Source organism: Mesoplodon densirostris, chromosome 3 (genome assembly GCF_025265405.1).
Source record: "Mesoplodon densirostris isolate mMesDen1 chromosome 3, mMesDen1 primary haplotype, whole genome shotgun sequence".
NCBI lineage: Eukaryota > Metazoa > Chordata > Mammalia > Artiodactyla > Ziphiidae > Mesoplodon > Mesoplodon densirostris.
In genome coordinates, this window is record NC_082663.1 from 1,017,821 (window position 1) to 1,044,633 (window position 26,813).

A 26,813-nucleotide genomic window follows, 5' to 3' on the forward strand; every position below is an offset into this window, starting at 1 on the left:
GTTTTAAACCCACCAAGAAAGGGTGGTATATACACTGCAACGTGAGGACCTGGCGTTCAGCCTTTGGCTGCGAGGTGCCCACTTCACAGATGCCCACCTGAATGAACACGCTGCGGCTATGAGTCGCGGTGACCAGTGAAACTGCCAGGAAAGGAGCCAGGCTGCCCCGCCTCTGTGAGGTCCCCCTTCCAGAAGGCCCTGGGTGACCCACATAACTGACCACCTCAGGGACCCTGCTTCTCCTCTCCTGTGCCCTAATTCCCACTCTTAACGCTTTAAATTCACCAAGAAAGAGTGAACCCCCAAAACCCTAGGCCCCTACCCTCAACCCTAACAAAGGCAGAGCCCCGTGACCTGTGACCTCGCTGCCCCCAGGGCACGCCGTGTGCCCTCCAGGACCTGTGAGTAATAGACCTGTCTTTTCCAAGTTCCCTGATGGCTGTCGCCGAGGGCGTCCTGCAGTCACACTGGGAGCCCCAGGGGCCGGTCCAGCCACAGCCCTGGCTACCGACGGGCTGAGACCAGCACACGACCGCATTCCATCCTGCGCTGTAAATGCCTGATGTCCTCCTCCTCCTGCCCCAGTTTGGGAGGAGCGGCCCCTGCCTCCCCCACCCCAGCCTGACCAGGGGCTGCAGAGCTGGGGGCCATCACTGCTGCGCTGTCTGCAGGCTCTCCTCCCCACGCTGGGGGCCCCCTGACCAACCTGCTCCCCAACCCCCCGGACTTCTTGGGGCGGTCCCTCTGCCCTCCTGCCTAGAGGTGGGCTTCCCGCGGCGGGATGTCCACATGAGCAGGACACACCGGCCCCGCCATGCGGATGCCCGGGCATGGGGCTGTCTGCCTTCCCAGGGGTGGTCACTGCAGGGGACGTCGTCGTGGAGAAGTGCCGGGACCCACAAGGCGGCACGAGCGGCGCCGTCCTCCCCGCGGCCCTCGCGCCTGCCCTCAGGTGGGGGCCTTGGTAGCGCTGCTAGAAGGTGGCCATGCTCATGCTCAGCTGTTTCACTGAGAAACAAGCTGGCCACCTCCCTGCCAGCCACTGTCGTGGCAGCAGAGCCCACCAGGAGATGTCAGAGAAGCTGCTGCAGGGCCACCAGACAGGGCGTGGCCAAGGCAGCACCGGCACGGGGGCGACGAGCCCAAGAGCCACCCTGGAGGTGCCCGCCAAGGCTGGAGGAGGGGACAGGCTTTCTGAGACAGGGCGCGACCGAGGGCCGCTGCCGTCTGATTAACCTCCGTGACCTGACCCGCAGAAGCCGCCCTGCACCGTGGGGGACTCCCCCAGTGTGCCATGGAGAGGGTCTGCTGGGGTCAGAAGGGAGAGAAGGGGTTTTCCCGGCAGTGAGTGACAGCGGCTTCCTGACCTATACGTCATGTTTTCGTGAGTCTGGCTAATGTGAGTTGCACCTGTGAGACACAGACAGGATGTCTCTACGTGGCAAAGCGTGCCCAGCTCCACCCTAGGGGACTGACCAGGTGAGGCCATGCTTGAGGGCAGCCAGGTGGATCTGTGGGCGGGCCGGGGCCCCATCATGGGCCTTCCCCAGTCTCCCAGACTCACTGCACCCATGGTGAACGGCCTGGCTCTGGGCTATGCTGGGGCAGGCGGCTCCTTAGTCCCAAAGCCCTGCTTTCCTCTGGTCAACAGGCTGATGGGATGGGGAGGCCGTGCTGGGAGCTAGAACCCACTGGTCCTGCTCAGGACTCAGGAAGACCCTTCTCCACACTCTTATCTTATGAGTGAGGGCTCTGATTCCAGGGAGGAATCAAGTAGAGGAGGTCTGTGGGCCTTTTTACAAACAACGGCCAGTACAAGCTTATGTGAGAAGAGCAGGCAAACAGTACGTTTACCAAAGTCATAAGGGGCTATGAAAAGCCTCACAGGTCTCACGTGACCCCGGTCTCACCGACCCCACAACTTAAAGGTCACGTAAACGCCACACTTACCTTGAACGCCAGCTGGATGGTGTCCAGGGTCTGCGACGGCCGACACACGACGGACAAAGCGACCAAGTACTCCCGCACGTCCATCTCCCCGCCGCCTCCCTGGGAAGAGACGCTCTCAGGAGACAGTCCTGCCCCGCCCCGAGCATGCGTGTGACGTCCCAGGCCTTTTGGCAACCGCTTAAAAAAACCCCAACTACAGGCGTGTTTATCAGCAAACGCTGATTTAAAGCCAAATTTCTATGTGCATTTGACAGCATCTTTGGGGGAGAAAATACCCCAAAAGACTGGGGGGGGCTGGCAGGATGGGCAACAAGGGCTGGTCTCCCCTTCTCTGCTTCCAAAATTGCCTGAAGAACGTTTCTGTCGAGGGACACAGCTGCCCCCAAGCCCCCCCCCCCCACAAGGCCTCACCTCATCAAACAGGGCAAACAGGTCCTCCAGCGCCTCGGACTCGGGGACCCCCAGCTGCGCCGCGAGCCCGGGCAGAGTCAGCCTCCCGCCCCGCTTCAGCCTGGCGCTGTCTGCGTGTCTGTCCAGGTCGCGTTCGAGTTTTTCTGGTTTTAGCCTAAACAAAAAATGAGGGGAACATTTTTTTTCAATAAAATTACAAAATGCTGAAAATGGCAGATTTACTGTTATGTATTAAACCTCAACAAAACATTAAAAGGATTCATAGACCAAGCAGCAGTCAGTCCTCGAGAAAAGAGGCTCTTCCAGGAGCTTGAAGGCACAAGTGTGTCCTGTGTGAGCATCCGCACAAGCACTGACACCCCTATGGGTGTACGGGCCCCACCCTTGGGCAGGTCCTCAGGGGATGGCGGACGGGGGCGGTGGGGGCGTCCATACAGAGACGGCCAGGGCCGACCATTCAGGGTTTAAGACACTTACTTCTGTGTGGAATGAAGCTGGTATTTGAAAAAAAGAGAAAAAAAAAAAAAAAAAAAAACCCCAACCTCAGAAAAAGCACCATTAATTATCTCGATTGCCCGCCACCCGTGACCTCCAGCTCGGTCAGCAAGTGCCCAGGTGGAGACCTGCAGCGGCCTGGTGGGTGTCACAGGCACCCACAGGAGCGCTGCCTCCAACTGGGCACTCAAGAGAAAGGAGCAGGGAACTCACCCCAGGCCCCTCACCAGCCTGGCAAACTCTAGAAGGCACGTGTCCGCGGGGAGACGAAGCTGGCCTTCTGCCAGGGCCAGCTGGCAGTCCTCAAACGTGTAGTCAGTTACGGAGACGCCCAGGGCCCTGCGAGAGAGGAGGGCACTGCCATCAGCCGCCCCCTCGGGGCAGCAGAGCGAGTGCTCTGGACGCTGAGGTGGGCGGAAAGGTGACGTTTAAAGGCCACGTTCAGGGAGTCCCCTGGTGGCCTAGTGGTTAGGATTTGGCGCTTTCACTGCAGCGGCCCGGGTTCCATCCCTGGTCGGGGAACAACCCTACATGCTTCGAGGTGTGGCCAAAATAGAAACAAACAAACAAATAAATAAAAAAGACCATATTCAGCAGTAAACATAAAGGCTGAAGAGCTGACCCCAAATCTCAATTACTTGGAAGCTGGGGCCGCCCCAGCTTCGTGGTTAGTCTCGTATCGCTGTGGTTTCCGCCCGCTAGGGAACTAGCACGCATCTAGCGCCTTAAAGAGGACGACGCTGCCCGCAGTGGTGCTCAGTTCAGCTCAAGTCATCTTTGCAGGCCGCAGGGACCACTGCTATCTGTGCTGGCACCACCCTGAAGTCAGAGGGAGAGTCAGAACCCAGTCATTCCACAGAGCGGCGTCAGATTTCAAGAAAAATAGCCTTCTCCTGACTATTTTGGAAAGTGCATTCATGGTAGGAAATTGACCGCATATAGAAAACTGCCCCCCAACCCCGCCTCCGTAACTGAAAGGGCGTTTATACTCATTTCGATGGGACAGTCGGCCCTCTGGATCCGTGGTTCCACATCCAAGGATACAGAGGGCAGCTGCACCAGACTGTCTCACATAAGGGACTCGAGCATCCTTGGATTTTGGTCTCCGAGGGTCCTGGAACCAGTCCCTGGCGGGTACTGGGGCACAGCTATAGTTCCTTGTTGCCATGGCAATGCTGTGTGCAGTCAGGTAATAAGGAAACAGCGACTTTGAAGGCTTCTTTCCGAGGCTGCTCAATTCCCCTTAAGAGCACTTAGGCCTGGTCGCATGGGGACAGACGGCAGAACTGCCCCAGGAGCTCCCGGGCTACCCACAGGAAGGGGGAGGGGGCTGGCTCAGGGGCCGCCTGCAAAGCTTGTCAGGACCCGGGCCCGTCCCAGGTGCAGCACCGGTGTGACTAAAGACCAGGAAGGTGACGGCCCACGTCCGTGGTTCTGGCTGCGAGGCAAGGGGAGACCCGATGGGTTTCTGCCCTTTTCCACTGAACGTGACGCGTCTCTGTTAACACAGATCATATGACGCCATAAAAGTTTCTTTAGGATACATATTTAAAATATTTAATAGTTAATTTGTCTGAACACGAACTAAAAAAAAAAAAAATTACACCTAACCTGTCAGGTCTGTGACTCTGGATATTCTTTTCTTATCTAGAGGTTGATCAAGGGTGTCACTCACTGCCCTGACTTCCCAAAAGCTGGGAGTTGAGAATCTCCTGCATCCTGGCAGCTCTGTGTCCGCATGTGGGATTCGGAGAAGGGGGGCCTGAGGGGAGCGGGCGTGTTTTGCTGGACTCCATTCCCAGCGCCTAACACTCTGAGGACGCCTGGGCAGACTGAACGCCTGGCTGAATTTAATTCACATGTGCTGAGGCTAAACGCATGATTTTGCTCAGTGTGTCTCACAGAATGCACTAAAGCGGGGACGACGCATCCGTAGTGAGGAGATGGACTTTCCCTTAGAACCTAAGTCGCACCAGGGCAGCTGTGTGCACGTCCCCACAGGTGACACCGTCCGAGCACCCCTCCAGGCACTGCAGTGGCCGAACTCAGAGGCAGTCCCTGCCCGGGAGAAGAGAGGAGGGGAGGGAGGGGCTGGGACTGAGAGGAAGGGGGAAGGCACCTGGGGTCTGGGCTGAGGCTGCCAGGGCCTGAAATAAGCGGCAACTACAGGGAAATAGGAGGTGAGAAGATTCCTGGCCACACACACACTGTTGTACGAGCAGCGCAAGATTAAGTGCACAAATACCACACTTAGCTCGGCGGGACGGAGTAAGAACCTTAGTAACGCTGTGTGGGTAGATGGCAAGTGTCGAGGACTCACCAGCCCAGGCCAGTGCTCTCGCCCGCGGCCCCGCTGCCTGTCTCCAAGGGACGCGCGCGGACGCAGCCCCCATGGGGACTGCTGGCTAATGGGGATGTTTGCAATGTGCAGAATTAAGTGGCAACGAACCATCTTCCAAATGTTGAACAAGCAGAAATGTCCTCCAACAGAATCAGGAGACAAAGCATGCAGCCAAGCACACTCTGGCCGATGCTCAGCCTAGGGCTGGTTCCAGCCACCTCCCCGATGCCGCTGACTGGTTTTACAGCAAGGCCACGACACTGGCGGACAAGGACACTGAGTAACAAACGCTCAGGGAAGCCCAGGGCACCGGGGCTTCCCGCAGACCCCGCCACCCCGCCGCGGAAGGGGCGCTCACTCACTCTGCCATCACGTGCCGCACGTTGCTGGCGTACAGAGTGGGGTCCTTCTTCTCCTCCTCTGAGGGGGTGTACACGGGAAGGAACTGTGCACACAGAGACGCCGGTTACCTGCATGAGCACCAGACTCTGCCCTCGCCCCCCCACCACCACGATGACAAGCTCCTCCCGGACAAATCAAGATCTGTCAGAGCGCCCTCCACTGGAATCGTCTCTGGAGCTGTCGCTGCTGCCCATGCACGCACACACGTGCACAGACACACACGTGTGTAAGCTCACAACCCGCCTTTCCTCACCAGGAGCACCACTCCTCCGACACAGAAGCCAGTGAGTCGTGCTTATGATTTCACACAGGGGCTTAGTCTTTGGAATCAAAAGAACTGCATGTGTGCTTCCACTTCTAAAGTCTCAGTTTTGTGCTGTGGGTAACACGACAAATTATTTCCACATGAAAGACTATTATTAGCTTTTTGACAACTACCGCATTTGGGGAATATAATAAACTGTCCCAGGAACGTGTGTCTTTGCGTGTTTTAAATAACTATGTCTCACACCCTGTGCCAACCCCCCATTGTAGAAAAGGAAAAAGACCATCACGGAGCCCTTTTCTTTAGTATGGATATTCAAGAATACAGGAACATCCCCCAATCCTATCAATTCTCATCATATAATTCTAGTCTTTCACTTACTGCCACATTTTTAAAAACTTTGTAAGTTGCAACAGTTCCTCATATTAGCACTGGCGTCTTGTAGGAGTGACACAAAGAAAGAATTTAGAGTGATGTCACAAAGCCATACAGTTTCTTCCCAACTCTTAAATTAGAAACCAGTCTGAAATAGAGCATCTTCCCTGGAGTCTCACCCCGCCTCTGCCTCTCGGCCACCAGCAAACGAGCCCCATAAAATATCCTGGGTTGCAGGCCAGCCACCCTTGGACTCAGGCCATGGCCCTTTCAGCCCAGTCCTTTATAATTAAGTGGCTTATGTTCTACTGAAGTGAAAAACCTGGCTGAAAGCCGGGCTCGTTTGTAAATTCAGTATTACTCTGCAGTATTTATCAGAAGGTAGCAAATGAAATGCTTTAAGTTGTGTAAGACTCATCTCTCATTTTCAGGTGTAGGAGTAGCAAGTTAATTCCCCTTTTAAGAAAATAAACTCTATTCCTCATCCACTCAATTAAATTTACAGGCTGCATGAATGTGACCATATTTATGTGAGTAGAGAGGACAGGTATTGTGACTTTGGAAACGGGCTGAATACTGGAGGCAGTCTACCTGGTCTGACCAAGTATTAAACAGGACAACAGTATGATAAGTTAGCAGTACGATATCAGCAGTGTTAGTACTGGGTAAAAATATAAGCCAAAAGAATCATTAATCGCAGGTATGCCAACCTTACATGCCCTTAAGCTATGCTAACCATAATAAAAGAATGATGGGCTTAGCTTCCTGTTGATTTTTAAAATCCTATCTGAATGGATAAAAAGTCATGCAAGAGACACAAAGTTGATGCAAAACCCTTGGGAAGCACCTTTAAGGAGCCATGAGAAATGGAAAAAGTTCAAAGCAAGACAGATGACATATAACTTTGTATCTGTACAGATACCAACATGACATTGTATAACCCTATGTATCATTGTATCCATATAACATTATATGTATAGAGACATCAAAATAACATTGTGTAACACTGTATCTATAGAAACCACAATATAACATTATAACAATACAGACAATATAACATTGTATAACATCGCATCTGTATAAACTCCCATACAACATTGTGTAACACTGTATCTATACAAACCTCAATTTCCACTTGATTGTGAAACTGACACAATGTGAGCCACAGGATTTTCAACCTTAAAAATGAAAGGATTTACAGCACTGGTTAAAAGATTCTCAATTCCTTTTAGTTAAACTACTTCTAGTTCTGGAGCAAAGTCTCCAGACCCCGCTCCCCTGCAGAGGGCACCACCGAGCAGGCAAGTCTCCTTCAGGAGGGGATGCTGAGCCTTCCTCAGCCTAAATCTGAACCTTAAACACACCACTGAGTGACAAGGCTACTTTGATTAAACAGAAGTCTCCACTGAGCTTATTAAACACACGCGCACCCGCCTGGCTGTGCCCTGGAAGCCGCTGTGCCCTGTTTGTCCTCCGGCTCAGGAAGTCTCATCTACCTGACCCCACCCCCTCCTGGCTGTCCCAGGCCCTACATCATGCCATCCCCATGCCCGGCCTCAGCTCTCTGCCCACCCCCCACTTCCACCTCATCACTGCCAGCCCCAAGCCCAGGTCACCGGGACCCTGAAGGATCCCCCTCCCAGACATTCCCCAGCTTCCGCCCACTCCGCCCTCCAGCCTCAGCAATGCCCCCCCCCACCCCCCGCGCCACTCGGGCGCGCCAGGGGCCTCGGGGGGCTCTGCGTGGCCTCACCACCCGGCCCTCCGCCTCCGAACGCCAGCCCACATGCCGGCGCCTGGACCCCCGTACGCCCCCAGCAGCCGCGCGGGAGGAGGCTCCACGCTCCCCTCTCCTCTCTGGGGCCGGCCATGTGCAGCTGAGCGCCGAGCTGACAGACACAGGCGGAAGAGAAGCTCTCAGCTACCTTCCCGCCAGGGCCGAGGACAATTAACTTCAGTCCTGGAATCCAGGAGTGTGGAGAAGGCCAGCCTCGTGCAGCTGGCCTCCCGGGGCCGAACCGAACTGCTGTCCAGCAGCAGCGGCCCTGTGCTCCGTTTCTGCCTTTGCTGAAGTAAGCAGCACGGCGGTCACTGGAGCGGGCCTGCTTTCCTGGGAGGACAGGACAAACAAGACAGGGCGGGGTCTGACTTACGCTCCGGGGCCTTGCCACGTCCAGGTGATGGTGTCCTGGGGGCAGGAAAGGAGCGATGAGTCAGGAGGGAAGCCCGTGTGTGTGCCGCGCCCCTCCTCCTCGACCACGGGAATGCCGGCCTCGCCCCGGCCCTCGCCCTGGCCATCTGGGACCGCAGAGGGGCTGTCTTCCCTACCAGCCACGTCCCCTCTGGGGCAGGGGAGAAGGGGGAGCCCAGCACCGCAGGTCCCCCCAGACTCACCCATCCCAGCGTCCGCCCAAGACCCCGTCCTGCCCCCCTCTGCCTCCGCCTTCTCCGGGCGCCCGGGGCAACTTCAGTCCACGCCCGGACCTGCTCTGTGCTCTGCAGGCCCTGCCCTGCCCATCACCACCACCTAGCCAGGTGATGCTGTTGGCAGCCTCGTTCCAGCTCCACACCCACTTGAGCCCCCAGGGTCCTCGCCTGGACTTGGTCAGAGACGCTGACGGTCAGCTCCGGATGGGGGCAGGGAGCGCGGAACAAAGCCACAGGGCCACATCTCCCCCACCCCGTGCCTGCCCGGGGTCCCACGGGGACATTTCAGATGCTCTCCATCCTCAGCCACCTAGGTGAGGACCGTGGGTGACACACGTCCTGCTTCCACCCTGACACCGGTCACCCACCAGGGCTTCCTTCTCTCGCAGGCCTGACACCCACCCACACCCTTATGGCTCCTGGAAACCCACCTGCCACGGGGCGTCCCACACGCGGTCCCCAGCCCAGCCCCCTCCATGCAGGTCTGTGCTCAAACCTTAAGCAGCCAAAGAGCACGTGACATAGACCATGAACTCAAGGCAGAGGTCACCGTTCCCCGACAACCGAGCTGAATGTTCCCAGAAGAACCCAGTGCCGTGCTTCAAATAAGCTGATGGAACAAACTTAAAAAGGGGAAAATCTAGAATCCTACACACTGGTGATGATGGATTCTCATTCTCAGAAACTGGCTAGCGAACGCACCTCTTCAGAGCTGTAAGAACAGCTGTGTCTGCCGGCCCGTGTGGCTGCCACTTCTGACTGGCACTCACACACTGGGCCTGTCCACACCCATGGGCACAGGGTCAGTGCATTGACCTTGGACCCCAGGGCCCTGGCCCGGAAGAGGGAGGGCTGAAAGCCCCTGGTGCCCACAGATGTCACATGGGGGTTACAGACAGGGCAGCCCAGGAGGAGTGCCCACAGGCACCAGAACCTCGTCCAGGCCCCCCACCCTGCGAGCTGAGCTGGGGTCCGTCAAGATCACCCTTGTGCACCTGGCAGAGGGACCATGGAGGCACTTAACCTCTTTCCCTCCTGCTTGCCAGCCTTTGGGAATTAAACATTCTCAGTTTTAAAATGTCCCAGAGTGCGACCTGGGAGGCAGGAGCCACCGAGGACACGGGGGTCTCACACCTGCACGTCAGGCTCGCCGAAGGGCCAGGGCTTTGTGATCCATGAAGGCGAGACTTCGTGAGCTAGTGCTGGGGAATGTTCCAGAATGCCAGGGTAGATGGAGACAGTGTCCTGAGATACCGGGCAATTCTCAGGCCCAGGAAATTCACTGGACATTCGTGCCAGGAAAACACACTCACCAGTTTGTTTGGGTACCGCAAAACCACCGGCTGGACAGGAACTCCTGGGATAAACGCACCTGCAGAGGGAGAAAGGGACACCTCTTATCTCCGTGGCAGCAAGTCCCCTGCCCATACTTCCCGTGTGGGTCTCAGAACAAAGTGGGCTTCTCTGACAGGCCTTCCCGGTCAGCAGTCATTCAGTGCTGGGCAGGTTTCCTCAACATCTGTGCCAGCTGTGGACGCTCAGAGAAAACCCCAGGGGCACAGGAAACAGGCACAAGAGCATCTCCGGGCTGAGGTACTCTGGTGGGAGTGAGGGTGTCCCCCACCTTCTCAAGGCAAAAAAGAAATAATTAAGAAAACTACTTACCAGGCTTGAAGGTAATTAGGCAGGTCCTGTTGGTACAAGTGCCCTCTGGGAAAATCATTATCTTGAAATAGAAAAGAAAAATCAGCATCAAAGGGACAGTTCAGAGTTCATAGGGGCCAACTTCACAACCTATTTCCTCTAGTCCTGATGTGATTTAGGTACTTTAATTATGTTCAGTTGAAAAAGTTAAGATGTGTATAGAAGCCTTCATTAATTTCCCTTCTAACTGCTGGTTTGACTAAAATCTGGAAGCAACGCAGGTACACAAACAGCATGTGCCCTCTTGGGCGGTGGGATATGTGAACAACTGGCCTTAGTGCCCACCTGCAGCTGCTGTGCAGACGAGATCCCACTGCCTGGAGCCGGCAGCCACCGAGCCCAAAGCAGGACAAAGGCGCAGGGATGGAGAGCCCGTGGCTGAGTACGGGGCCTGGGGTGGGGTGGGGGAGAGGCTGGGGCCCGGCCAGCGACACAAACACCCACAGCATCAGCAGCGAAGTAACGCCTTCCTCACCAGGACCTCCAATCACTCCAATTCTTACTGACTTCCAGCAACATAACGTACGCTAACTTTCCCCTGCGTGGTGGAAAGTATAGCCCGTGAGGTTGCTTTCAGTCCTGAGCCCAGGAGAAAGATCATCTCCAAGGGGCACTGAGTCAGCTTGGGACCGACCCCAGCACGCCTGAGGGTCAGGCAGGTGAGCTGAATGGCGGAGGGGGTCAACCTATTCTTGTGCGGATGGCAGCTGGAGACCCTGGAACCCCCAAAGGGCTGCCCGTCCTCGGGCATGGGTGCCACAAGCAAGGCCTTCGATGTCTTCTGAGCAGCCAGAACCCAGAGAGTCCTGTGGGATTTCCAGCTTCTCAAGGTCGGCTCAAGTGAAAAGAAAAACTATACATAAACAGCATAGGTCAAACGCACCCACAGCTAACACTGGCCGAGGCCCCTGCCCCCCGGCCCGGGGCAGCCTTCCCGATGCCCCGAGGGAACCAGACACATGCCAGACAAGCCCGGAACTTTGAGAAGCAACGGGGTACACCTTGCAGCCTGACGCAGTATTCAGACATGAGACCATGCCGACCCCAGGGTCGGGCAGCTGGCTCTTTCCGATACAGAACTTAAAAGACGATTCGGCAACTTGAGATGCATGTGAGAATTGTTTTCCCCTATTTCTTTTATTTTTAAAACGCCAGAACCCAAACTACCTGATATCCGGCACATTCTTGGATTTGCACTCATTGAAAATAAAACGAAACACAAGGAAGCCAGCCTCCAGGGAAGCAAGCTCTGGCCCTCGTGTCTCTCTTTCCCCTCCAATCCCTAAGGTCGCCTCTTTTGGAATAACTGCTGAGAACGCAAGCAGCGCTGCACACCTGCGGCCACTTCCCACTGGACTGCGCCCGCCTCTTGATCACTTCCACCGTCTTCCTGCGAGAATCCTGGTCCATCCGGGACACGAACACGGGCCGGATGTACTTTATCAGAGCTGAAAGAGAGGGGGGCGGTGCTCGTGTTGGGGTGGCTGCCCACAGCGCCCGGTGAGAGGTGAGCCCCCCAGAGGTGCCCCGAGGGCTGTGCCGTGGGGCAGGCAGCCAGCCAGCGCGGACCACGAGGGATCGGGGAGGGCGGGGGCACTGAAGTTTCAGTGGACTTAGAGGATGGCCAGAAGCCCTGCAAACTGCGGGGCCAACAGTAACAACTCCAAGCATCCACAGATGACACATCAGGAGAAAGAGACAGATGGGGCTGACCCCATGGGGAGTGGAGAGCCTTTGGTCACCCGTGTCACCGGTGGGGGGCTGGGGGGGGGAAGTGGGGAGGACCCAGAGCCCGAAGGGCCTGGGGCACGTGGCTCGGACCCCATCAGCCTCGCTGCGGGCTGAACTGTGTCCCTCCTAGAGACAGGCTGATGTCCTAGCCCAGATGCCTGTGACTGACTTCGTTTGGAAACAGGGTCTCTGCAGATGCAGTCAAGTTCAGATGAGGTCACACTGCGCTGGGGTGGGCCCTGATCAGTGACTGGTGTCCCCGTAAGGAGGAGAGAGGGAGAGATCGCCACGTGATGACAGAGGCAAGGACGGGGTGATGTGGCCATGGCCGGGGGAGGCCCAGGAGAGCCGGGACCACTGGAGACCGGAGGGCGGCCTGGGATGGACTCTCCCTTGGGACCAGCCTGCCGACACCTTGATTTTGGACTTCCGGCCCCCGGAGCAGTGAGAGGATATACATTTCTGTCGTTCTGAGCTCCGTGGTCTGTGGTGCTTTGTCACGGCTGCCCCAGGACACTCACACAGACCCCATTCCGGCACCACACACACGGCCCCCAGCAAGCGTGTGAGGTCAGGGCTCCCTGACCCAAGCTGATGGCGACACCCAGCACACCGGTCCTCTCGAACGAGGATGTAAAGGTGGTATTTCTAAGATACTTCTTCTTAGAAAACTTTGAACTGATGGCAGGCAGAGGCCGTGGCAGTCGGTCACCCTCCTGGGCCGGTGAGACCACGTCCCCCCCCGCTCTGCCGCAGGGCCACACCTCACTGGAACTGAGATGAGCTCTGAGCTTCTTTTCTGAGCATTTCTGTTACTTGTAAAGAGTCATATTTCATGACTTTTACGTCTTGGAGGTCTTCCAGAAAGCAAAGAAAAAGCATTTAAAAAAAGAATAAAGTTCTATCTAGTTGGGTCCATGGCACTCAGAAAATCTAAGTGGACCTCAGTGGTAGTGTTTCCCACGTCTTGAAACATTTTGCCTCTTCACCAAACTGGAACTCTTTTATCCTTCCTCACCAATTACCCTGATGCTGCTAAAAAATGACCATGAGAAGGAAAGGGAGGTCCGGTGGAATCACCCAGAAGGACAGGGCGCAGAGAAACAGGTGAGCCCAGCGACCGTCTTGCCCGAGTGCGGCGCCGCTTCCCAGGGGGCGAGGGGGAAGGAGGCCTGCTCACCTGGCAGGGAGGTGGGTTTTACCGGCCAGAGCTACTCTGTCTACACGGCAAAGAGAAGAAAGCTGATGAGGAGGCTTTTCCCAATTCCTGGACGGACCCGAGGCCCAAGGTGGGGAACCCGGAGGGCTCTCTGGACTCAGGACGGCAGGAGTCCCCGACTGCGCGTGTCTGTGGGGACCCCACCCGAGTCCCACCCGAGAACTGCAGGCTTCTGAGGACAGGAGGGAAACGCAGTCTCTGTCCCCCGAGCCCCGAGCCCGGACAAGAAGGGCCCGATGCCTGCTTCGCAGCGGGCAGCTCTGTGGTCAAGACATTTGAAGCGGTGGGTAAATGCATGGGAGAGGCAGGAAGGAGCCTCCCCTGGAGCCTCCGGAGGGAGTGGGGCCCTGGGGCACCTTGATGGCAGGCTTCTGGTCCCGGAGCTGGGAGAGGACGAATTCCTGTGATTTTAAGCCCTCAGCTTAGGTGACGGGTTACGAGGTCTGAGGACGCTCATACACCTGGATTTATGGTACAGACACTAACCCAATGGGACAGTTACTGAGTTGTCCCCAACTTCTAGAGCTTCTGTGTGATGAGGGTGACACGTTCTTGTTAGAACTCCAAGGAGCACTTCAACACCTTAGAGCCAAGGGCACTTGCGTGTTAATAAAAAATGAAAATCAACGATATCACAGAAGAAATCACAACAGAGAAAACAGGGATGCAAGGCCCGGTGCCTATTTCACGTGGGTATATGAGCTGTGTGGACGTGGCTGTGCTGTCGCCGTGACCTGGACTGGCCAGCACTGGGGGCTTCACTCCCAGCAGGACGGGGGGGGCTCACTCACTTCCCCATATCGGGATGTCTCTGCTCTCTGCCTTCATCACGATGGAGGACATCGTCATGGTGACGGGGATGGCATCGAAGTAGGAGGAGTGTGGTGCCAGGGTGAGGATGGCGGCCTCGGTGGGCAGCGCCTGGCGCCCCTTCACGGCCACGCGGTGGAAGCCGCCGGCAAACCACATGGTGCGCATGACGGCCTTGAGCAGGACGTCCACGACCCTGCAACAGAAGTGCAGTTGTCAGATCCAGGCCTGGCGGGGGACTCAGCCCCACTGCCCACACCCCGTCAGGGGCTGTGCCGATCCCAGGAGACCTGCCGCCACTGTCACTGAAACATCCGAGGAGGGAAGGGAAGGAGGCTGAGCTTTCTTCCCTCCGACTGTGCACACGGGCAGCAGAGCAGCTGTCGCACCCGTTCACTCAAGAAAACGGAAGCCGTCTCAGCCACGTCACAGGGCCAGCAGCATGTGAGGAGTGAGGCCCACAGGACAAAACTAGAGACGCAGAGACGTCGGGTGATCTCTCAGCATCCTAAGGATCTAAGGTGTACATGAAAAGAACTCATCGGCCCCTAAACTGCACACTCAACTGTGCAGAGGCAGCGGAGCTGCGGTCAGGAGCAGAGACGCTGGGGAAGCCGCACCCTCGCCTCCCACAGGTGGCCTCAGGCTCCGGGAGGCAGCCGTTACCTTCCGGAAACCAGCCTTTTCTGGATGAAATTAGATGGACAATAAATTTGGAAAACAGAGTAAAAATCAGGCTAGATTAACTGAATTTGCTTCTAATTTATTCTTTTCTAAACATATGAGAACTTAAGCATCTAAATCGGCACATTCCCTTTCACAGGAATCTGATACTACAAACCACATCACTGTCATGTCCCTGAAACCAGGGTGAGTGATGGCCTGGCGGGCAAGTGACTGCAGGCCACGCACCTGAGCCCTTGGGAGAAGGGCCACCTTCAGAGCGACCCATGTCTCGCTGTGCTGCTGTGCCACGTGGGTGATCAAACTGGGTACAAATCACTGCATAGAAGCACAAGAGCCTAAATCCTTATTGGATTGATTTCCCAGGGGGCTTAACAACCCTCTCAAGAGAATTCCCGAGATGAGCCCCGACAGATCTGAGCAGGTCTCTGAAGCTGCACCGCGCCTGCAAGGAGCCACCTGGAAACGACGTCCTCTGACCACGGGCAGGTCCTGCACAGTCACCCATGCAATGCGGGGGCCACGCTGGGCGCTGCGTCTAGAGCTAGGTGACTCCAAAGCATGCACTTCCAGTCGCTTGTTCTACTGCACAGTTTAAAATGCACTTCTCTGCATGCATGTTATTTTTCACGATCAAGTCATTTACAAAAATAAAAGCCAATGGATGTCAACTGATGCACAAGGAGAGAGAAACGAGACTGCGGGGGAGGCTGCAGTGGGAGCACAGCCAGTCCCAGGAAGGCAGGTCCAGGAGGAGAGCTGGTGCAAAGGGGGGTCAAATCTCAGCCCCTCCATTGGAGACGCACCCACCACCTCTCGGGTCCAAAGGTCAAACAGTGACAGTGATGTACGGGGACAGGAAAAACCAAATCTGATAATTCTCTAAGGTCTTGGAGGAATTCTGTCCCCAAGCTGCCTGTGGGGAAGAGATGCCTATGGGTGTGGGTACCGGCCTCAGAGCAGAGCCCCGGCCACTGCCCAGTGCAGGGCCAGCACCAGGGTCCCCAAGGCAAGGGCACCAGTAGCACCGGAGATGCCAGAGCTTCTCCAGGGCAAGGGCATCGGGAGACAGATCTACATGCGCAAGGGCCGGGACCTGCACCCCGACTCCATCTGTCGTTCCTCACACAGGCGGACACCTCAGACTTGGACGTGTAGGCAGAACCAGCTACGTGACGGATAGGAGGAGGATGACCCTGAGGAGACCCGAGGGCAGGCATCAGAAGAGATGTGTAAAAACCCATACGCATCAGGACATTCCCGTGCCAGAAGAGCAGGATGCTCTGCAACGGTCCAGAGGACAAGAGAAGGGGACCTCCCAGAACATGCAGGAAAAAGAAAGGGACGGAACTATAAGATATAAAGAAAATAGTTCCTCAGAGTTGAAGAAAGACCCAGATCTTCAGCACCATCTCAAGGTGCTGAGCAGAATGAATTTTATGGAAAAGACGCATATTATTTCCTTTGAGAATTTTTCAAATGTCCAACGACAAAGAGAAGACTTTAACACAAACGGGTTTCCAGCATCAGAGCTGCAGGTGTCAGCAGCGCATCTCCAAAGCTCTGGGGACACATGACCTGAAACCTGCAACTCTATACCCAGTCCAACCACACACCAACACAGAGGAGACAATAAAGACATCTCCAGACACAAAATGTGAATGAGTTCCTCCTGCACACCCTCCTTCTGAGAACCCAATACTCCAGAAAATCTTGGAACAAAAAACAAAGACAAAGAAAACAGGCCCAGGAAATGCAGATCATGCTGAGAGTGCAGCAGAAGAGAAACACACGCCACGCAGCGGTCAGGGCCCCGGACCCTCTGGGAGGAGAATGAATCCCAGGCAGCGGCCGCAGGACTTTGGGGTGGAGAATTTTGAGGCTACACTCAGGGCTCATTATTCTCTTGGTTAACAGGCAAAATAAAATCGGAAATTCTGTAAAATGGAAAACACAATACAAGGAGTAAAGTTCAGACTTTACTTCACAAAGCAGGCAGATGTGCAGGTGACTTTGGGAAACTGTGTGAGCGAGAAGCACACGGCGATGCTGACCACCACCTTCACCCGCCCCGGGGCCCTGCGTGTGCAGATGCGCAGGCCGCCCGGTGCCCCTCGGGGTTGGGGTCCGACCCCGACAGGCCCAGAGCTCACGGCTCCTTCCCCAGGGTGACAGAGGCAACGTCAGAAAAGCCACACACACGTGCGGAGGGCATCTGCGTGGCGCTGGGAGGAGGGACTGCGGGCCTGCCCTCGGCCACCCACCCTTCCCCACCACTTTGCTGTAACCACCAACTCGCGTTGCTCCAACAAAAGTGAGAAACGCCAGCAGCATACACGTGGCGACTCAGAGTCGTCATGGAGATGACCCAGGGATGGATGTCCCCACGCGGTGCACTCAGGAAAGGGCATCCTCTGCGATGGACCTACTCGTGTCACCCCACATTCCTATGCTGAAGCCCTGACCCCCAACATGACTGTATCTGGAGCTAAGGTCCAGGGAGGCCCCAGGGTGGGACTCTGATCCAGGGGACCAGTGTCCTTACAGGAGAGGACGAGGTCTCGCCTGCGAGGACGCGGCGTCTGCAGGTGGACGGAGGTCCTGCCACGAGCCATGGCTGGCAACCCTGACCTCCCACTTCAGCCTCTAAAACCATGAGAAACGAATCCTGCTGCCTAAGCCCCGCCATGGTAGCCGGTTGTGACGGCTGAACGGACCCCCCTGAACCGAGTCGGCCGAGGGCCAGGGCCTGCAGGACTGGCTAGCTGTGTCTCCTGCCCTGCCTGAGTGGGTTCTGTAAGAAGATAAATACTATAGGTTTTACAACACTCTGTGTTTCCAAACACAAAGTCTTATGAGAAATTGTGTCGTTCCTCCTTTCATTGAAAACCCAAGACTTTATTTTAGGAAGGTTTGACTGACACTAACTCATATTCAGCAAAAATCCTCCCTGATCAAACAAAAATCTGCTCAAAACCGCACAGCTGTGCCTGGCGTGAACCAACCCACCGCCGCAGCTGATGACATGATGTCCTCTACTCTGAGTCCTGTTGTTTTTTTATTTTTATTTATTTATTTTTTGTGTGGTACGCAGGCCTCTCACTGTTGTGGCCTCTCCCCTTGCGAAGCACAGGCTCTGGACGCGCAGGCTCAGCGGCCGTGGCTCATGGGCCCAGCCGCTCCGCGGCACGTGGGATCTTCCCGGACCGGGGCACGAACCCGTGTCCCCTGCATCGGCAGGCGGACTCCCAACCACTGCGCCACCAGGGAAGCCCTGAGTCCTGTTATTTTAAACTTGTTTCCTCCTAACTCCCCGTGCCCCAAACTCAGGATCCTCTGTCACTGTGTCTCCTTTGAGGAGCTCGGGGCCGGGTGTTTGTTCTTGTTTCCACAGAGCCCAGGGCTGTGCACCGAGTTCCCGAGAAACGCTGCTGTGTGGAGACCCCAAGGGCTGCAGGGGGTGGGAATTCAATGTGGGTGGCGTGTGCAGCAGGGGTACATGCCAGTACGCATATAAACACACACATATGTGCACACACACTTATGCACAGACTCACACGTACACAAACACACACACATATACATACACACATATACACACAGACACGCCCATATACACATATACTCGGAACGATGCTCAGTCTCCGCGTACCTGAGCACCCAGAGCTCCCGTGAACCTTAGCCCCACATCTCCCCACGTGGGGCACATCAGGTGTGCACGTCTCACACACACACACACACACGCACACACGCACACACATACGGTGCGTCTGTGAAGTGAGCGGGCTGTCGGAACTAAAGTTTGCTGTGGCCCATTTATCACCCGATGAGACCAAGTACATTATCGCAGACAAGAAAAGCTACAGGGAGTCAACACAGGGCAATGGAAACAGCCCAGAGTCACCTGTTTTGAAAAGACAGACGCCGAGGTTGTGCGAGGTTTCCTCCTTCGTGGGGCAGGACGGCGGGGCGGGAGGGGAGCCCCGCCCCAGAACAGAGCAGGGGGAACAGGGAGTTAAGGCACTTTTGATCAACTCATTCGTAATGTGTAAAAAACTAAAGTCTCTGCTTTCTAGCTACGGGTTCTCAACCAAGTGAAAACTGAAATTCTGATTCCTATTTGGTCTGGATTTATTTTGCTTGATTATATATTTGATACCAAATTCATATTTTACAGTTAAAACATTAAAAAAAAACCCAAACCTCAAGGTAAAGCCTGATTTCCAAAGAGATGAGAAAACCCAGCTCTCTACCCACCCATGCCCTCTTTCATTCAGTCATTCACTGACCCATTCATTCGTTCACTTGGGAGGGACTTTCCTGTCCCTCAGGCAAGGCTCCGTGCTGGGGACACACCCACAGAGACAGCCACGTCTACCTTCTGGCTTCTAGGGAGGGGGAGAGACCATGGTTCACTTGAAACTGGGGATGGTCTGAGGACGTGAAATATTACCACGAGGAGGGTGAGGGTTCCCCAGGCGCCATGCTCATGAAAGGCTCAGAAAACCCTTGAACCTTAACTGGCTGTCTCTGCCCTGAATGTAACTGCTGTTCTGACCACGGCACGTGGGCAGCGGGGAACCAAGGTCCAGGATGGGCGCCAGTTTCCACAGCCTCTCAGGGCATCCACATTCCAGCAGCTCAGACACTGGGAGAGAAAGGAGGGGCCTGAGCTGGTCCATAAACCTTGCGGGCCAGGCAGCAGGTAGTTTAGGCTTTGTGGGCCTGTGGCCTTGGCCACAATGACCCCTGCCCTCCAGGACAGCAGCCCTGGATGGTGTACAAATGAATGGGCAGGGAGGCATCCCAATAAAACCTCATTCACAAAAACAGGCTGCAGCCGGGTTTGGCCTGTGGGCCCTTTTGCCGACCACCACCCCTGTGCTAAACTAAGAACACTTCTGTTCTGAATAAACCGTCCAAGGACCCTTAGGATTGATCGGAGATGCAGACACAGGAGGTGGCCAGCAACTTGGTTTTACGACCGGAACGGTGTCTTCTAACACTCAGGAAATACTCACCAAAATCCTTCCCATAGCTCAACGTTTTCCTTCACTAGAAACGGCATGTAGTTTGAGTTAAGGAACAGCTTTAGGTATTTAAATACACAAGAAAACGCTGTGATTTCAAGTCCTTTTGTGAGGCCCCTGTTGGGTCTTCACTTGAGATGGATTCACGTGTCCATCTACACAAAGCAGAGGCCACACGAGCGGCAGCAGGCTGACCTGCGGCCTCGAGGGCAGGGGACAGGGACGCGCGGGGCCCCTGTGCTCAGGGCACAACACAGCGGCCACTCGGCTCGCGGAGCCCTGGAAGGAGCCTCAGGGCAGGATGCTGGCAGGGGGAGCGCGGCGCTGCGACACCCGCCAGGGCCCCCACAGACGTGCACTCACCTCCGCCACAAGGCCAGGGGTTGCTCTGGCTCCCGCTCAGCGGATCCCAGCGAGGCCACGAGCGCCAGGGGCCAGGCGAGCAGCATCATGACGGCGGCAACCAGCAGCCGGATGGGGAAGAGTGTCAGCGTCATGACGGCGACCTGGGGGGACAGGGCACGGTCACTCGGGGGACTGTCCTCTGGGCTCCTCGCGCCGCCCCCGGCCCCCGCCTCCCGCGGGCGCTGCGGCCCAGTCCCTCCTACAGCCACCGAGGGGACGCCTGGGGTCGGGGTGTCCTCCTGGCCGACGGCGCTCCGCTCACTCCCAGCACCCCCAGCAGGCAGCCCCGCCCCCCGAGCCCCCTCCTCAGTGCGTCCAGCAGCCCCTGCACACAAGGATGCTTTCACGGGGCCACAGGCACAGAGGGGCAGGACTGGGCTCAGACCACAAGGAAGACGGGGACTTGGGGACTCTCCAACCCCAGGAAGTCACAGACGGGATGGGGGCCCAGCAGGGAGGGAGGGGGGCATCCAGAGCCACGGGTCTGGTCCGGTGGACGCGGGGAAAGCAGGCTAGGGCTCCATGGGCAGGGCAGGCCCTGCACGTGAGGGGGGACACACGGGTTCAGTAGTGGCCAAGTCAGGGTCAGGGAGGGGCCCCGGTGGACGGGCAGCTGTGACTGAGGTCCCAGCACCTCTGCACACACAGTGACGTCCTGGTCCCACACTGCGGGTGGGCGACATTCAGGAACAGCATGTTTGGTGATGAACTTGCTCTCAGGCGATCGATTAGAAAATAGGGGATGACAAGACAAAACTCATGGAGCCTTACAACGAACAGATGCAGTTTTTGATTATTTGCAAGAAAATACCCTTGAAACACGTAGGTCTGGTGCACAGGAGACAGAAAAGACGGGAAGAGACCCAGGTCCGGGGTACCGTGTCCAAGCTGCTCACCACCACCACCCGCCACGCCCGTCTCTGCCACCTGCAGGCCTGCGTGCTGACCGTTCCCTGATCCTCTGCGGTCTCCACCAAGGCCAGCGCTGCCCGACAGGAATACAACGCAGGTCACGTGGGCCATTTTACACTTTCTAGCAGCCATGTTTAAAAACACAAAGGTGATGAAATTAATCCAACGTGCAGCTTATTTAACCCAACACGCCTAAAATACCGTCATTTCCCCACGTACGTAGTACGAGGCGTGGACGAGCCAGTTCACACTCTCCTCATCACGTCCAGGGAGTCCGGTGTGTTCTGGGCTCACAGCACATCTCATTCACGCGCGCCACATCCTAGGTGCCCCACAGCCACGTGTGGCCTGTGCCGCCCACGGCCGGTGTGGGTCCAGATCTCCATGTGCTGTGACGCTGGTGACTTCGAACAGCCTCTGCCCCCCGCCTTCAGGGGTGGGGGTCCCCTGGCCGAACCTCTGGTTTCAGCACAAGGTGGAACAGGGCCGGTGACCCCGGACCTGTCGTGGCCGCCGCTGGTGACAATGCTTCCTGTTAAATGGTGGGGGGGGGTCTGCTCTAGGGGGTCAGACAGGGCAGGAACGTGCTGGCGGGAACGTGCCGCCCACCCCGGGTTTTCTAAGCATCTTGCTTTGGGGTCGGCGTGAACGGGGTGAGTGTCACCACAAGTCTTCCCTGCGGGATAATTACGTGCTCATCTGTCACCCTGTCCACGTGACCCACGGCAGCCACGGCTTCTCTGGTGTCACAACCTTGGTTCCAGCGCTGGGAAGCCACCTCTCTCAGGGCCTCTCCAGGTTTGTTTGCCAACACGCGTCTGGAAGGCGAGCCTGGTCACGTCCCCCGCACCGCCGTCCTCGGGCACCGCTGTCCTCGGGTCCTGCGGTAACCACGCCAGACACCAGCCCACCTCATTGGAGGAACTCCTATGGAGCTTCCTGATGGCTGTTCCAATGCTTTTCATTGTTTATCTAGATTTCCTATTTTCTGGAGTTATTTCAGTATTTCTGTCAGGGAGGAAATCTCTGGGCGTCCTCAGCAGGCTTCTCCTCCCACCAGATTCCCCATCGTGCATTTGCAAGATAATCGTGCGAAGCCGCAGCCTTGAAGTTACATCAACCCTGCCCTGATCTACGTTTGTGCTACGTTTGTTCATATCGTTTGTGCTTCTGAGACCCTTCAGCCTGTGCCGATACACAGCCCTCCCCTCCACTAATCTGTTTACAGAACCACTTGTGCATTTGTTCCTTATCTCTGCTGTGACCTATTCAGTCACATTAATTTTGTATCTTACAGGGGCCTCTCTCCTCTGCTCTGAGTGTACCCTAATGTTCTTTCTAACTTCTTGAGGGAAGAGCCTGGAGCCTATTTTCAGAAATACCTTATTTCCCCCAAATTCACATGGAGAAGGCAGCTTTCTCTAAGGACTTTAATTCAATCCCACAAGTTTTAAAAGGTAGCCTTTCCTTCATTTCAAAACATGTCCTTGTCCATCCTTGCTGTTGTAACTTTGCTGCAGAGGGAGGGCGGAGACACCCCACCTCCTCGCTGGCGGGGCCCCTGCCTCTCGGTCTGCCTGTCACCTAGACGGCCCGCAGCTCCGGCTCTGGGGGCTGTGCTGGGAGCCCCGCGTACCCGCTCAGCCTACGACCCGTGGCCGCTGCTCCTCCAGGTTGCAGGGCAGCTGAGTCACTGGATAGTTTGCGGTGTGTCCCCATAAATGGACCCTAAAGCCGGTGCCTGTGTCATAGAGAGAACGAACAGGCAGCAAAGCGCCGGACAGGAGCTCCGGGGCCAGCACGCTCAGAGCACTCATGGGTCGCGGACACAGCCTGACCGTGCAGCCACATTCCACGGCCAGGATGGCTGCTACTGCAGGTAACAGAAGAGGACACCAGGTCTCAGGGTTCCAGAAAGAGCACCCAGTTTCCCCACGGCTTCTGAGGCCCCGGGGGGTAGCACCGCAGTCTGTCCGGACCAACTGGGGTGACGGCGAGGCTTGAAGGGGTGACCCTGCAGTCGGGGCAAGTGCCGCCGTGCAGACTGCTGGTTCATGAGCGGAGGACGTCCCGCAAGCTGGCTCACCGGCCACTCCCCGTGGACAAGACATGTGACCACATTTGCCTCTTAGAGGATGCATCTCTGCGCCCGCTCTGTGTGCGTCGGGGAGACGGTCCTGGTGTCTGAGTTTTGCAGCCAGCGGGGAAAGGACGTGTGAGTGACCACACAGCCTCGACCCTCAGCGAAGAGGCAGGCCTCCCACAGACGAGGTGGGCAGGTGCCGACGGAACGCGCCCTGAGCCCGGGACCCACCTCGGCTCTGCCGGGGCCGGGGTTGGGGGACGAGGTGGGCAGCAAGCACGCGGGGGCCGTGGAAATTGCTGGGAGGAGGCGGGTCCCTTCGGGAGCCCACGGCGGGCAGGGGAGACTGGTTTCCTGAGATGGTGCCCACAGCTTCGGCCCTGGGCCACCATCAGGGGCCCATCACCCTCAAAAGTGCCAGGTCAACTATATGGTCACCCTTCTCGAGGGCCACACGAGGGCTTATAACACAACCCTTGAGGGTGACGTGCAATGAGTGCCCAGCTGAGCCACTTGGGTTAAGCCACTAGAAGTTGTCAAACATTTGACACTTCCTGTGATAAGAACTGTGAAAGTGACAATTCTTGTTTTGGATGTAAAACAGTCTCCAGTTCACACTGAATTCATCGAATCCACGGGTCCAGAACTCTCCAGGTGCAGCACATGAGGTTCCAACACCCGGCTCAGACCAGCCCGGCAATCACCCCTCCTCCCTGCCAAGGCCACCAAGGCTGTTGGCATCACCCAAGTTGGTCCAAGTGCCTTATGTTTCACAACCAACGAGGAAACACAATGCGTTACTTAAGAGACAAGATCTCTAGAGAGACCCAGGCCCTCGCCCAGGGAGGACAGGCCCCAGGGGGCTGCGATGCCTGTGCCCTCGAGCACACGCCTGCTGAGGGACCCCAGGCAGCCGTGCGAGACCCTGACACGACACGTGCGGCCAGGAAAGCACTAGGGAATCGGTGCCAGCAGCTTGGAGAACAGCGGCCGTGTTACAGGCAGAGCAGACGTTCCAGATGCTGGGTGCCAGCACATCAGGACCGTCAGCATGTTGACCGGCAGGCACAGGAAGACTCTCCCGAAGGCGCCTTCCAATGCCAGTGCTTTCATCACGGGAAGAAATCCCACCATTCCAAAGGAACCGCGTTCACCAGGCGGCTGGAGGGAAATTCACTCCCTCCTATGATGAAAGAAAATGTAATAAGCAAGCACACACAGGGCCAGCTGGCCACACAAGCCCTGCGCTGAGCCCACATCCTCGGCCATTACCTCTTTTCTCAGAAAGTTCCTGAAAATCATGCTGATAGAAATAGAAAGAGGGATTTCCCTGGTGGCGCAGTGGTTAAGAATCCGCCTGCCAACGCAGGGGATACGAGTTTGAGCCCTGGTCCGGGAAGATCCCACATGCCGCGGAGCAACTAAGCCCGTGTGCCACAACTACTGAAGCCCGCGTGCCTAGAGACCACGCTCCGCAACAAGAGAAGTCACCGCAATGAGAAGCCCGCGCACCACAACAAAGAGTAGCCCCCGCTCGCCGCAACTAGAGAAAGCCCGCGTGCGGCAACAAAGACCCAACACAGCCAAAAATATATAAATAAAATAAATTAAAAAAAAAATCCTAGCAGGACTTTAAAAAAAAGAAAAAGGGAATAGACTTTGCCCTCGCGCGCTGGGTGCTCGATCTACCGCAGGCACCACAAACCATCTTCGGGCAGCGGGTAAGGTCCATGAACTGATAGAACAGATGTGGACCATCAGATGCGCTGGCCCCTGACATCATGTGGCCAAGAGCTCTGCACCGCTGCCCACAAGGACACTGAGTGCAGAGCCCAGGGCCCACCGGTTCTGCCGGAGTCCACGTGCTCCTGAGGTTCTGGGAATAACCACAGCTCAGAGTTGGTCCCCAGGCCGTGAGGAGGTGCTGGAGCCTCTGCGCTGCAGGGGACAACTCGGGGTCGGGGTGGGGAGCTGTGCATGGGCACCTGGCCAGCTGGCGGGCCCGGGCCCAGCTCCCCAAGGGCTGCTCACATGGGCGCGCTGCCGGTAGCAGCGGAGCTGGATGCCACCCAGGGCGCCACCGGGGGACAGGTACGCTGAAGGTCACCTGTGTGACAGACACCAGGGGCCAGCCAGGGGAGGAGCGATGAATTACACGGGACACAGAGGACACATCCCAGGGCGACAGTCGGTAAAAAAGGCACGAAACAAGACGGACCGACCTGTGCAAGCCAATTAGATGACTTCACAACCTGGAATGAAGGGTTTTCAAGGATGGCGGACCTCGGTGAGCACACAGAAAGTAGGCCAATCACTCACGGTGGTGGGGTTGAGGGGTAGGTGAAGCCTGGCTTAACAGGGGTGCTACACGCACGGCCAGCACAGGGGCCTGGGGCGCACGGAGCCAGCATCCAGGGTGCCCAGATCCCAGGTGTGAAGGACAAAAGGTGCCCTGCCCTGTGGGTCTCCCCAAACCGATGAGGATGGGACCCCAGGACACAGGCGCTGGGCTGACTGGTGGCCGCAGGAAGTGCCAGAGGCCAGGAGACCCCGCACGGGTGCAGAGAACCACGGGGATGGCTCACCAGCTCACAGGATGCAAGGAAGCAGCTCCAGGAACACGACCGTCAACTCCCCGCACATCAGTTCACCCTCCCAAACAGCGCGGGCACCCCGTGCAGGACGCAGGCAGGCAGGGCCTGGCCACCCGCCCAGCACACAGGCCGCCAGAGGGGACGTCAGCAATGATCTTTCCAGGGAAGGCAGGGTGCCGGCCACCCCCCAGAGAGAGAACGCACCCACAGTGCATGGGCTCAGATGGGCGAGGAAACTGAGGCCCGGCCAGGGGGCGGGGCGGCTTCCCAAGGTCAGCCGCCGGTGGGAGCAAAGCCAAGTTTCGAGGAGCAGCCTGGACGAGAAGGGGCTGCCCTGGCGGCGGAGGGGGCGGGGGCAGCCCAGGCCTGGGACCCCCTCCCTCCCGTGAGCACCCTCGCGTTCTCGGACCCTGGCCTGATGTGGATGAGGCCCCTACACTGATGTCCCAGCTGCCCAGCGCTCCAGAGGCATCAGCGGGAAAACTGGCAACAACCCCCAAACGGACACCCAAGCGGGCCCCGCCCACCTGCCTGTTCCTGGACACACACTTGGGAGTCACGCCACCTCTCTTTCTTACCAACTCCTACTGGCTCCGCCTCCAAAACAGATCAGGGTTCAGAGTTCTGCATGGCTGCAGGGTCACCCTTTGACCCCAGGCTCCCCCACGGGCACCGCAGAGGGTCCTTCCCCAGGCTGCAGGGCCAGGTCCAGCACCCTCTCACCCCTCGGCCACAGACGAGGGCCAGAGGGCGAGGAGTGAGGGAGTCAGACAGGCGCCCCGGCCCCGACCCGGAGGAGCCTCCCGAGACAGGTCAGCCGCAGTCCCGGTGGGGCACAGAGCTCACCTCTGGAGACAAGCACAGCTGGGGCAGAGGGGAGGGAGCAGTGCGTTCTGGGGCTGGTCTTGTGCTCTCCTGGGAGCCTGGTCCTGGTCACCTCCAAGCTGTTCCACGTGGAGCAAGTTAGAAATGAGA

The 26,813-nt window shown here is 56.9% G+C and overlaps 1 protein-coding gene across 1 annotated transcript in view; it reads right to left on the reverse strand.

The window, feature by feature from the left end:
- LPCAT1 (lysophosphatidylcholine acyltransferase 1) overlaps positions 1-26,813 on the reverse strand; it is a 39,739-nt gene that overhangs the window by 3,848 nt on the left and 9,078 nt on the right. The window contains exons 2-12 of the mRNA XM_060092699.1: positions 20,208-20,350; positions 14,112-14,326; positions 11,706-11,818; positions 10,332-10,392; positions 9,980-10,038; positions 8,393-8,427; positions 7,363-7,417; positions 5,560-5,642; positions 3,070-3,195; positions 2,362-2,515; positions 1,951-2,049 (exon numbers count right to left, since the gene is read on the reverse strand). Coding sequence (XP_059948682.1) covers positions 1,951-2,049; positions 2,362-2,515; positions 3,070-3,195; positions 5,560-5,642; positions 7,363-7,417; positions 8,393-8,427; positions 9,980-10,038; positions 10,332-10,392; positions 11,706-11,818; positions 14,112-14,326; positions 20,208-20,350 — 1,143 coding nt within the window. The remainder of the gene's footprint in view (positions 1-1,950; positions 2,050-2,361; positions 2,516-3,069; positions 3,196-5,559; positions 5,643-7,362; positions 7,418-8,392; positions 8,428-9,979; positions 10,039-10,331; positions 10,393-11,705; positions 11,819-14,111; positions 14,327-20,207; positions 20,351-26,813) is intronic.